The sequence below is a fragment of the Quercus robur genome, chromosome 8 (genome assembly GCF_932294415.1).
Source record: "Quercus robur chromosome 8, dhQueRobu3.1, whole genome shotgun sequence".
In the NCBI taxonomy this organism is placed as follows: domain Eukaryota; kingdom Viridiplantae; phylum Streptophyta; class Magnoliopsida; order Fagales; family Fagaceae; genus Quercus; species Quercus robur.
In genome coordinates, this window is record NC_065541.1 from 4,893,659 (window position 1) to 4,907,238 (window position 13,580).

Below are 13,580 nucleotides of genomic sequence, written 5' to 3' on the forward strand. Positions count from 1 at the left end.
GGACAGTTGCGGAAGTTGGAGATCGCTAAATTGAAGAGAGAAAATGGGTTAGCTTTGTGCACCGTGCTAGAGACAATGAGCCACCTTCAGTCATTGAGAATCAAGGCAACAAGTGAGGAAGAAGTTCTTGAATTACAACCAATGTCTTCTCCTCCACCCCTCTTACAATCTCTTAGCCTAGCTGGGCGGCTAGAAAAGTTTCCAGAGTGGATTCTGAAACTCAACAGTATAGTTAAAATTGCTTTAGGCTGGTCAAAATTAATGGAAGATCCATTGAAGGTCCTTCAAGCTCTGCCTAATTTGATGTTTCTTGAGCTTCTCGATGGATATGGAGGTGATCAATTACGTATTGAGGGAGGAGGCTTCCAGAAACTCAAGAGTCTAGGGCTTGATAAATTGGGAGGATTGAATAGGTTGATAATAGATAAAGGTGCCCTACCTCTTCTTGAAAAGCTTATAATTGCAGAATGCCCACAGTTGAAGGAGGTGCCCTCTGGCATCCACCATCTAAAAAGCCTCAAAATTGTGGAATTTATTGAAATGCCAACCGAATTCGTTCTTAGTCTGCAACCAGATGAAGGCCCTGATTTTGGGAAAGTCAAGCATATTCCCTCTGTCACTTTCTGGTATAGGACTCGTGGAGAACACTATGTTCGGTACAGGCTTGGCGATTCAGAATTGTTGAAGCATCTACAAAGTTGATTCGTGGAGGACCAAAGTGCCCACACCACTTTCAGAAAATTACAGGTACGTCCTCACCCAATTTTCCGTTAGGACTATTACATATATGGTAAATTACCAAAGTCTCTCACACATACAATTACAGCCAGGCGAAAATGGGTAATTACCCATAAGGATGAAACTATTCAGTTAGTTGGCCCGGTTTTGAAACTTTTTGGCAAACTAGCAACTCGAGCCTCAGAGGCTCGATTTTGGGCCCCTAAATCGAGCCTCTGAGGCTTGGTTTACAAGCTTTGATGTGGCAAAAATCCACGTGGCGTTTACATGAAACTCGAGTCTCAGAAACTCAAGTTCCACGTAGATGCCACGTGAAACTCGAGTCTCTGAGACTCGAGTTTTAAGCAAAAAAAGCGCGCATTTTAACTTTGAAACCGAGTCTCTGAGACTCGAGTTTTAAGGCAAACTGAACTCGAGTGTTAGAGACTCGAGTTTCAAACCACTCTCATATCTGCCTGTCTGGTCATATCAAGCTTTTTTTGCTGTGCTCTGTGCTAGGTCTATTAGCTGTGTGCTCTGTGCTAGTCTATTAGGTGAATATATTGTGCTCTGTGCTAGTGCTGAAGGAGTTGAATTATTTGTCTGTTACTTGTTAGCCTATTAGTCTATTTTGGTGCTTGTGCTAGTCAACAACAACAACAGTCTTTGTTGCAGGTACACGTGAATATAATTGAGTACGTTGCTGAAGGACATGTGAATATAATTTGTCTGTTTTGAGACATATTCAAAAAATATGTTAAACTAGCACAAGCAGCAAAAACTTCTCTCATACTATTGAACCACAACTCTCAGACTATGTTTTGAATCACAAAGCCTCAACAACTCTCACACCTTCAGCAACTTCAATCACAGAACCTCTCTTAAGAACTCTCACAGAGACTGAAACTCTCATACATATTTAGCAGCAAAACATTGCTCCTCTCACTCTCATACAATCTCAGCAGTACATTTGCACATCATTATGTCAAGTAAGGATCTCTTCACTCTCTAATTAGTTGTTTAGTGTATATAGCTGCTTTAACCATTATTGCTTGCATTGTTTTAGTGTATATGCCATTTTGTAATAAAATATTTGTTTGTATTAGGCAAATATATTTGTTTCCTAATAAGATATTTGTTTGTATTAAAATATGTATATTTGTTTCCTTATAAAAAATACGTATATATATTTATATTTATATTTATATTTATATGTATATTTATACAACTATATAATTAAATATTTATATATACATATTTTTATTTATATATTTATAAAACTATATAATTAAATAATTAAATATTTATATAAATATATTTATATTTATACAACTATATATATAAATACTTATATAAATATATTTATATAAATATATAAATATTTAATTATATAGTTGTATAAATAGGCTAAATATAAATATATTTATATAAATATTTAATTATATAGTTGTATAAATAGGCTAAATATAAATATATTTATATAAATGTATTTATATAAATATTTAATTATATAGTTGTAGCTTTTGTTTAGTTGGGAATGTTTTGTGGTTTAAGGTTCTAGTTCTTTGAGATTAATAAGCTTTTTGAGGCTCTCTTAGTTGGATAGTAAATGGTATTTGCTTTTTGTTATTTGGGCATAGGTATAAAGGTGTTTATGTATTTGTGGCTGCATACGTTTGGCTTAAAAAAAAAAAACGTATATATATTTATATTTATATTTATATGTATATTTATACAACTATATAATTAAATATTTATATATACATATTTTTATTTATATATTTATAAAACTATATAATTAAATAATTAAATATTTATATAAATAATTAAATATTTATATAAATATATAAATATTTAATTATATAGTTGTATAAATAGGCTAAATATAAATATATTTATATAAATATTTAATTATATAGTTGTATAAATAGGCTAAATATACAAATATATTTATATTTATATATTAAATTAGATGATATGTCTAATTTGATTGATCATGATTATATTCACATTAGTGTTTTTTTTTTCTTTTTTTGTCTGATGAACCCTGCTCTATGTTATTTCATCAGTAGTAGTGTAATAGGGTATGGCATTAATTTAAAATTACTTGAATGATGTTGTTACATAATTGCACTCATTCATTTGCACATCCTCATGACTTTTATTGTTTGGTTTGATATTTTTATTTATATTTTTGTTAGAGCTGAGTTTCAATTTTGTAATGAGGGTGAGTTTTGTCTTCAGTTTTTTTATTTGTTTGAGTATGAAATTATAATGATTGAGTGTGTTTGTATGTGATGTGGGGTGAGTATATGCAATTGTTACACTTTTAGAAGTTGCGATTGTTGTACTTTGAGTAGATAGAAAAGGTTTTGTAATTGATGTTAAATCAAAGAGATCAAATATGTCACTAACATAAATTTACTTGGCTCTCTAATAGGTTCACAATCTTTGAAGAATATTGACATAAATGTATACTTCGGTGGACCCCTTTACAATCCTGAAGGGATTGACGGATTTCCATTTAGAGGGGAGGGTATTGAATGCTACTACATGATGTTACGTCGTAAGTTGAAGACGTTGACTGATTTGAAGAGGAAAATAATGGACGAATTGAAATTGAACCCTGCTTGGTATGACATCAAGATTATTTATCGTTACCCACAAGAAGTTCTTCATGAACGGATAAATTACGGGTATATGGCGATTAAAGAAGATAAACATGTAAAGATGATGTTTAATAGGATCCAGAAAATGTCCCAAGTAAATGCTGCTGAGTTGTATGTAAGTTTGGAGGCGAGTGTAGACAACAGTACTGAGGTGGTGCAAGAAACATCTACGGCTTTACAATTTACAACCCTAGATAATGGATGCACTACAATGGGAGGGTATGCAACGGGAGGTTATACGCTCCCATCTCAAGATTATGTTGCAAATACTGGTGAAACCCGCTACTCTCAAGAGACACATTTAGAGGAGGAAGACGAAGACGAAGACGAAGACGAAGATCATGCTGCGAATGATAACATAAATAATGATGATATGGATCAGTACGAAGAGAGGATTGAGCAAGGTGACTTTGAGAACGATGTGGATGAGCATGAAGTCGTTCCTAATTTTGAAGAGGAAAATATGGAGTACCATGATGAAGGTGATGCAGATGATGATGATATTGGTGTCCAGCAGGATACAGATACGACCATTGGCTACAGAGCTCCTGCAGACTCATTCTACGCAAATACTTGGGAAGATATGGTTGATCCTTCACTTCTTCAGATACCATTTCTTTGTACTTGGCAAGATGGGATGCATTTTTGTAAAGGGTTGACTTTTGCAAATAAAGCTGCGGTGAAGCGTGCATTGATAATATACGCAGCAAAGGATAATAGAAATTTCTCCATCCAAAGGTCGAGCACAACTCAATTGTGTGCCGCATGCGTTGACGACAACTGCAAGTGGTACGTTGGGGCATACATGAAGTCTAAATTGAATGGTCTGTGGATGGTCACGTCTTATGTGGGTCCACACAGTTGTATACCCTTTGGGCTGCGAAGAGACGGTAGAATGATGGATTCTAATTTTGTTGCATCAGAAATTGTGGGAAGATTGCGAAAAAAGCACACTGCTACTATTGATGAGCTTTGGGAGATCATACGTACTAAGTATGATCATGAGCTTTCTTACTATAAAGTATGGGACGCAAAACAGAAGGCAATTGCTAAGATTTTTGGGGATTGGGAGGAGTCTTACCAAAGGTTGCGAAAGTTGTTGTTGGCATACTTGGATCAGGATTCGGGTACCCAGTATAGCTATCACACCATACCTAAGCCATTAGAAGGTACTACGTTACTGCGCTATGTATATTGGGCATTCGCTCCATGCATTGCTGCATTCCAGTATTGCAGGCCAGTGATCAGTATTGATGGAACTCATTTATATGGTAAATACAAAGGGGTATTGATGATTGCAATGGCAACGGATGCTAATCAAAAGGTTTTGCCTATCGCCTTTGCTGTTGTGGATAAGGAGTCAGGGGCTAGTTGGGGGTGGTTTTTAGAGTGTCTCAGGACTTCGATAGAGCGTGTTATTGAAAACAAGGACATTTGCATTATTTCTGACCGACATAAAGGTATCAAATGCGCCATTCGAGAGTGGCCTAGAGGGCAAGACGGAAGAGAACGGGTATATCATCGATATTGCCTTCGACATGTTGCTAGCAACTTCAACACACACTTTGATAACCCGACTCTAAAGGCATTGGCCTTGAAAGCTGGATATGCGACTCATGATGCTAAATTTGTGTCCATAATGCAAACCATTAAAGAGGCCGAGATTAATTTACTGAGGGGTGTAGACCCTACTGATCGCCGGATTATACGTTATATGCCATACACATATCTAATGAGTGAGGATGTAGACAAATGGACCCAGTCACATGATGGTGGAAGACGTTACGGGGCAATGACAACCAATATCTCTGAGTGCTTTAATGGGGTTCTTAAAGGTGCCCGCGGTTTGCCCATTGCTGCAATGGTTGAGTTCACTTTTTTTAAACTTGTTGCATATTTCCACGATCGACATAAACAAATTACTTCTGATCTCTCTCGAGGTAAGGTGTGGAGTGATTATGCAATGGAGATCTATAACAAAAATGAGCAGAAAATTGCTGGACACACTCTGAGGAATTATAATCATGCAGAGGGTATATATCAAGTGGTTACCCCGTATAACGACCATAGAGCTGGAGGGGGAAATCACAGTCATGATGTGCGCATATTTGATAGAACATGTGGTTGTGGAAAGTGGCAAAACTTGAAGATCCCTTGTTCACATGCAATTAAAGTTCTTAAAGGTCTGCATCTCGATGCGCCCAGCTATATTGACCCATGTTACAGTCTGAACAACGCCATTCTCACATATTCACATAATTTTGTGGTGCCAAAGTCAGAGTCATTATGGATAGACGTTTGCGGACCACGGTGGGTGCCTGACCCACAATTGTTGCGGGCCAAAGGTCGTCCTACGATGTCAAGAATAAGGAATGAAATGGATGGGGTACGGCGAGAACGGGGAAGCCGGAGGGAAGATCCGGAGTTGAGGGAGATTCAACCGAGGCAACGATGTAGAGTGTGTCATCAAGAGGGGCATAACCGTAGATGCTGTCCCAATTCCCATGGGGCTTCGACAAGTGGTAGTGCTATGAACTAGGCAAGTGCCGTCACTGTTTTTATATAATATACTCAGAATGTCATTTGGTTTTTGTTCTTTGCATTTTGGAAACTAATAACCGTATTTAATGTTTGTCAGGCAAGCGGAGACTTGACTTTCGTAAGTGACATTGTACGTGGGACTTGTCGTGATCTTCTGTATGGACAAGCTAGGTGATTATGTAGAGTATGTTGTATCAGTATGGACAAGTGTTAGGTGAATATGTATAATATGTTATATCAGTATGGAGCTTCCGCTAGGCTCCGCTAGGCGAATATGTAGACTATGTTGTATTAACTTAGTTGTTATTTTGTTTATTGTTGTAAATTACGGATAATTGAACTATTTGCTATCCATTTTACTCGTTACATTAGTTGCGTGATGCAGCTTTTTCCTATAAAACGAACAATGATATTACTTTGTCCAACAATAATTTTATTGAATAGTTACTGTTTTAATCTGGTTGTAGAACTTTAATGTATGCTCCGTTCGCGTATCACAGCGTATGTAGTTGTTTGATGTGTTTTGGACCTGGAAAATTTGCTGCAGGGGAGAAAATTAATTCTGGTCCATGCACTTGCGGCAAAAAAAAAAAAAAAATCCCAGTGGAACTCGAGTATCTTATATTCGATTTCCATAAATATAAATCGAGTATAAAATACTCGAGTTCTACTGGGAATTTTTTCCTTTACTGTTGTGGAACTCGAGTATCTTATACTCGGTTTCCTTAAATAGAAATCGAGTCTCTAAGACTCGATTTCCATTTATAGAAACCGAGTATAAAATACTCGAGTTCTACTGGGAGTTACCCCCAATTTGGTGACGTGCGGCCAGGAAATTCCCAGTGGAACTCGAGTATCTTATACTCGGTTTCAATAAATAGAAATCGAGTCTTTAAGACTCGATTTCCATTTATAGAAACCGAGTATAAGATACTCGAGTTCTACTGGGAATTGCCCCAATTTGGTGACCTGCGGCCAAAAAAGAAAAAAAAATTCCCAGTGGAACTCGAGTATCTTATACTCGGTTTCCATAAATAGAAATCGAGTCTTAAAGACTCGATTTCTATTTATGGAAATCGAGTATAAGATACTCGATTTCTATAAGTAGAAACCAAGACTTGATTTCCATTTATGGTAACCCCTCTACTGGGAATTTTTTTTTTCAATTTTTTGTTATTACCCCATTTGAGAACTAATTTCAGGTAATTTTTTTTCTAAACCGCCAACATCGAAGAGAATTCTTTTTTTGTTTTTGTTTTTTTGGTTATTAACCAAATCCAAGTTAGTTTAGGTTGTAATGAAACCGTGTTCTAAGGTAGAGAATTGAATAATAGTTATCCATGTCTATTCAAGGGAAAAAGAGAGTAACAATCCAAGACTTCTTTGGTAACTTATGGCGTGTTGCGAATTGTATGATATTTTGTATAAGATTTTATTCTCTTTTAGAATTCTTTAAAAAAATAAATAATTTACTTTAGCCTGATGGGTATTAATTATTCATTTAAACAAATTATAAATGGGTTATGGGTAATTTTTTTATAAGTAAAAAAATCATTAACTTTCAAGAAAACCAAAACAGCCCTCATTGCTTTGTCAAAAAAAAAAAAAAAAAAAAAAAAAAAAATCAACCAATCAATCAAGCACCAAGTAGACCCTTGAAGGATGTATGGTGTGGATAGAGTTCTCTTTAGGTAATGTTTCCCAGAACCATCTAGGATTAGTCATGATAAGCCTCAGGGCAGATCTCAAAAAATACTTTTTCCACTTTTTGACAGTACAAGCATATTTCTTTTCTAGTACAGTGTCTACATATTTTGCATTCTATTGAAAATCAATCCTATTACAAAAAACCGAACGTAACTGTGATTCTTTCATTTGAATATAACTATGATTCTTTCATTTGAATGTTTATTAAAGATTTGACACTGTGTCCAAAATTCTCAGAATATTTAAGGAAGGGCCACTGAGAATTTTGAATCCAATCCTAAATTAGAGGACCACTTTTTTTGTTATTATTATTTAGTATTACTACAAGACAGATATCATATCATCCTATTTCCGTTGTTCGGGTGTGTAAAATAATGGGCGAGTTAAAAACGCTACATTCCTATTATAGAGGGCCTTCTTCATTTGGGCACCTTCAGGTTATTTGCTGTGTCTACCAATCCGATTGGGAAATAAACAGATTTTTCCAATAAACAGATGCGGAAAAATCTGGGTTCACAGGGGTGGCATAGATGGAAAATAACTCAAATAGATCAATAACCACTACAAACTCAAGAAACACTAAAATAAAACCAACTAAGCACATCCATGAAAAAACAAAACTGCAAAACAACATCAAAATTAATAATTCTCTCAACTGGAGGAAATATTTTTCAAGTCCAAGTAAAATGGCATATTAAACATAAAAATTATCCATAAAACAAAACATTTCTAAAGTAAACCATCAAGGAATAATCACCACTGAAACAAGGTTTAGTCAAATAAACTAAAACCCATGTCATCATCCGACTCCTCAGCCGGCTCTTCCTTCTTGTCTTCCTCCTTGGCAGCAGCAGCAGCTGGGGCACCACCAGAAGCAGCTGCTGCAACAGGGGCAGCAGCAACAGCAAACTTGCTAGGATCCTGCATTTATTCTCAAAACAATTAATCTATTGAACAAAGGATGGGACTTGACCATATGTGAATGAGTGAGAGCCTAACTAATGCTGAAGAATCAAATACCTTTAGGTACTCCTTAACTTTCTCTGCCTGAGGGAAGGAATACTCAGTAGCAACAGCAACTGCAAGAACGTTCTTGTAGGCATTGGCGAACATGTGTGGTGCAGCAGCTAGGGTTGGATATGAGATAGCAAGCGACAGTGATGTCACCATAGAGACACCAGCAAAGAACTTCCCAATCAGGTCCTCATCAGTAAGATCAAGGACTTCAGGGCTGAAGACAGACCCGTCATCATAAACTTGAAGAACAACAAGGCCACAAGAGAATGGCCTTATGCCAAGCTTTGCAAGGAGGGCAGCCTCAGAGGACCCAACCTTGTCACCCTTCTTAATAAGCTCAACAGGGGTTATAATTTCGACAGTTCCTTTATTAATCTTTGTTGGTATATTCAACACCTGAAAGATAATGAGATAATGGTGTAAGGACAAATGTTTCATACAAATAGAAAACCAAATGAATTTTAAGACAAGATTACAAACTTGGAAAAAGGACGTCTGCGATGGATCCAGACCGGTGTTGCCCGGAGGGACAACAACATCAATTGGTGCTACCAAACCAACACGAGCAGGAGCCCCAACCTGTTTAGTTCAAAATTGTTACAACCAAGTTAGTTAAACTTCAGAATAGGATAAGGCATTTAGAACATGATTTTAAGACATCCACAGCCTCAAAAAGAATGATTCAGATTTCAAAAATAACAAAAACAAAACAATCACCTTGCTCACTAAGCAAATGGTTAAATGGAACAACCAATAACTTAAGCTCATTCAAGAGTTACTTGATTAATTTATTCTTTTCTGTATATAGTAAATACAGACCACGATTCACAAGTTGTTAGTTCTTCTCACATCTATGCTTAATATAGATAACTACCTTATAGTTAAAATTACACTATTTGAATAGATTAGATTAAAAAAAAAAAGTTCCATTTATAGAATTTTTAACAGGTTATAGCTTATCAACAAAATGGGCTATTAATATTATCAATAAATTATAAATATTAATTTGATATCTTATCTACAAAAATAAGCAATCCCCTATCAATTCTACTAATCATTGATATGTAGAACTCGGCTTGTTTAATATTACAAGCATATATAGTTAAATATATGTCATTCACAAGGGCTTGCTCATAAATTAATTTTCTCCTCAAATAAATAAAACTAAGGAACCAAACATCTGATTAAAAGTAAAAAAAATTTACCTTGTACTTGGCGACCTCTTCACTGACCTCCTTCAAATCACCCTTGGTGAAAATCAGACCCACGTTTCCCTAATAAAAAAAAAAAAAACCAAACAAAACAGAATTTTTAACTATGAATGAAACAAACAAAAAAAAAAATGAAAAAGAGAGAGAGAGAGAGAGAGAGAGAGAGAGAGCGAAGCTTACGACAAGGAGAGGAATGAGATTGAGGAAGGCATTGTTGCCAGTGTTATCAGCATGGATCCTGATAGACCTCTTCATCATGGTGTTTTTACCCATGAGAACCACCGAGTCGCCACGTAGACCCCTCCAACATTAGTGCAGCTACTTGAACGTGAGAGGTAGGGTCCAAGGAAACTGATGAAAAGGCTGATGAGGTTCTAAAGTCAGATATTCTGGATTGTTGGACTCCAGAAAATCATTATCGATGGTCTAAACCCAACATGTTTAACACTCAGATTCAGTCCATCGATAGTGATTTTCTGGCGTCCAACAATCCAAAATATCTTACTTTAGAACCTCATCAGCCTTTTCACCAGAAGGGAGAACAAAGTGCTCTCGCTCAATGAATTGATGGTCTTACTCTTAAAATTAAGCCACATGTTTGCAAATATAATACATTATTAGTAAGTCTATGTCCAATAATCTGTACTAGATTGTGGTACAACTAAAATGTTGCACTCCCTCAGGCAATTGTACTGCTGACTGCCAATAGCTTCATATATTGTTTGCTGATAGAATCAACTGCATTAAGATATACAAGAGCAATAGCTTTTAGTTAGAATAAGTTGTTAACCTGCATTTTTTTCCTGTGTCATCCTTACAAAGGCAATAGCAGTGCAGCTTAAAGAAAACATAAGTTAAATATCTAAAATAGACATGCAAATTTTTTAGCAGACGTACCAAAAGGTTTTGAGGTTTAATGTCCCGATGACATACTCCAATGCAGCGATGAATATATGATAAGGCCCTAAAGATCTGCAAAGCATAAAGATATATTAGAATCTAAGCAAGAACAAAAACAATCAGCAAAACTATAAGAACCACACAAGTTGATGAACTTAAAGCTAGCTATAAACCCTACCTCCCACCCCCCTTCAAAGAAAAAGAATGGAATGTCAACCCAAATGTAAAATAATTAACCATACACAATGTTAGGAGTCTGATATACATCTCTTCATCTGCAGAACTTGGTCCAAGTGTTAGGAGACATAATTAACCATGCATCGCTGGCCACTTGAGTGGGTGTCTTTGATATAACATAATTGCGAGCTAGTCCACGCCAATCACCTTTGCCAAGCTTCTGTAGTCCAAGTAAAAACATCCTATGTTCGTCTTCAGTCCATGGAACACCTGAAGAACAATAACTAGTCATTTTATAGACAAACGGGGCAAGTACAGTACAACCAACACACAGACTGCTAAGATTAAACGCATCTCAAGAGGTCATAGCCTAAAAACCACAGATATGGACATGAATAAGAACAAAACACTACGACAACACGGCAATTACTATATATATATATATATATTGAATTTTTATTCTTTTTTTTAATAATTCGATAGTTACAACAATGGGATAAGAGATTTGAACCATAGATATCTCTGTTATAAACACTAAGAGGTGCAAGGAATTAGAAAGTGAAACCGATAGGAAATAAAAGGAATTTGGAGCGATGTGAGATCAAGACGACAATAAACACCTACAAGAGCTCGCATAATTTATAGCCACAACTGCTCTAAATGAGTGGTTAAGTAATTGGTAAACAGTAAGACAGCTATTAACACCAATTGCTATACCAGGCCAAGAGAGAGAGAGGTTGATCTAAAGGTCGACCCATTGAGTAAGAATTTGGAAGAAGTAGAGTGTCGCATCCTTTCCAAGCTTTAATCGAGTAGACAGCCATGTACTAGAAGAGGAAAAAAGAGATCAACAATGAAATCGGAACTGATCTAACTGTTCTGAGTGGATGGAGATCAAATGGGAGAGAGCAGATCACATGTCAAATCTGAGAAGTATCCTCTTTCTTCTCCTTGAGACTGTAAGATATTTACATTGACCTTCACTAAACTGCAACCTCAGTGGAGTTGAATCCTGACATGAGGAAATTTCTTCCTTAACGGTTTTCTGTGCCTTCAACAAACAGAAGATTTGGATGAAATGCTGGCTGGATCACAAGAATCGCAAGAAAGCATAAGTGACATTGCCGAAGACTGCTAGTCCCATCATCTTTTACTGCAAGACTATTCAAGTGGAAGGCTTGTAAAGCATACTTCTACAACCCTTAACCATAGAAATTTCTTCTCATAAACTAACACCACCTTCAATGAGTTTAGTTTTTACTTTTTATCATACCAAGCCACTTGTCACAATGCAGTCAGACTTTGGCTTGCACATGTGCCAAATTTTCTCATAAGCTCTAGACTCTCTGCAATAGTAGACCCCGCAGTCCCAACAAAACCAAGTGAAGCGCAGCTGCAAAAAGCTTCCTCTATGAATAGAAGTACATCAGGTAATCTCTCAAAAGGGCAATGGTTTTTTTAGTCCACCCATGCTCTCTGGAACAAATGCAAACCTCAGGCTATGCTTAGCAGCCACAACTTTTTTGGATGTTTTTATTACTAACTCATCTTCTTCTCTCAGAAAATGCAGATTAAAATGATGTGAATCTCTAGCCAAATCCCCCAAGTAACTTCCAATCCAATTACCTTCGGGAAGATCAGTCCTCACAAAAATATGAATAGGGAGTGGACTCTGTCCCAAAGATTCTACTTTCTGTTTTAAACTCAGAAAAGTAGCTTTCCAATGATTCTTGAACTGCCCATCTACCAATCTGAGCTGTGCACCAAGAAAATGGGCATTTATGTTCTTATCAGCAAACTCCTTTCCTGCACTCAAAATTTCAGGGACAAAATGAAGAAATTCAATAATCAAAGACTGTATCCGCTGATCTCTTGGAGCTTCATGAATATCGATGTACAGCTCTGAACCTCTATATGGAGAGGTGAAAAGACTTCCAAATGCCAGCAGAGTGGCTGATTCAACTGCAGAACTTGGTCCAAGAGTCTGATATACATCTCTTCATCTGTTGAGGGAGTTTCAAGAATATATTAATTGGTTGACTCAATATGAATACTTAGAAAGGGAAAACAAATCACAATGTATGTTTCTGTATGTGAACAATTTCAAGGATGAACTTAATGAAATTCCCACCCAGATAATAACATCTAACCCATCTTGAAAAATACCATGATATGAAACTTAGAGACATAAATTCATACTCGCTAATATTAAAATAAAAACTAACATGACTTAGAGTTATACACACACACAAACATTGAAATTTTTAGAGGTTTGGCCAAAAAATAAAGAGCTGCACCTCCCCACTTCCAAAAGAGCTGGCCCCCCAAGGTCACAACAAATATTTAGGGATTTATTTTCAAAGTTAAAATGAAACTATTCTCTCAGAGAAAGAGAGATACAGCTACACTATTGCACCCCTTATTTCTCACTAAATCAAGTAACGCCCGTGGTGCCAAGGAGCCAATGAATTTTTTATTGAAAATTTAGTAATTATATTGAAAAGGAAATTGCTTTCACTACAAAGGTAAATTTTATGCTATGACAAATCATCGTTAAGCACGACTTTGAAAGGAGATGTTAACTTCTTTTTTGGATATTAGATTCACATATTTATAGCAAAGTAGACAATATATGTATATT

General features: G+C 36.1%; 3 protein-coding genes across 16 annotated transcripts in view; 2 read left to right on the forward strand and 1 right to left on the reverse strand.

Annotated features, from left to right (window-relative positions):
- Positions 1 to 13,580, forward strand: part of LOC126694257 (disease resistance protein RPM1-like) — a 214,486-nt gene that overhangs the window by 123,004 nt on the left and 77,902 nt on the right. The window lies entirely within an intron of this gene.
- LOC126695726 (uncharacterized) lies at positions 1,394 to 5,925 on the forward strand. The gene is made up of 2 exons (XM_050392547.1): positions 1,394 to 1,706; positions 3,158 to 5,925. The coding sequence occupies exons 1-2, from the start codon at positions 1,700 to 1,702 to the stop codon at positions 5,923 to 5,925; spliced, it is 2,775 nt and encodes a 924-aa protein (XP_050248504.1). The 5' UTR covers positions 1,394 to 1,699.
- Positions 8,242 to 10,189, reverse strand: LOC126694261 (60S acidic ribosomal protein P0). The gene is made up of 5 exons (XM_050390398.1): positions 10,043 to 10,189; positions 9,857 to 9,925; positions 9,132 to 9,230; positions 8,655 to 9,047; positions 8,242 to 8,555 (listed from the first exon to the last, which is right to left on the reverse strand). Exons 1-5 carry the CDS (start codon positions 10,133 to 10,135, stop codon positions 8,406 to 8,408), a joined length of 804 nt encoding a protein of 267 aa, XP_050246355.1. The 5' UTR covers positions 10,136 to 10,189; the 3' UTR covers positions 8,242 to 8,405.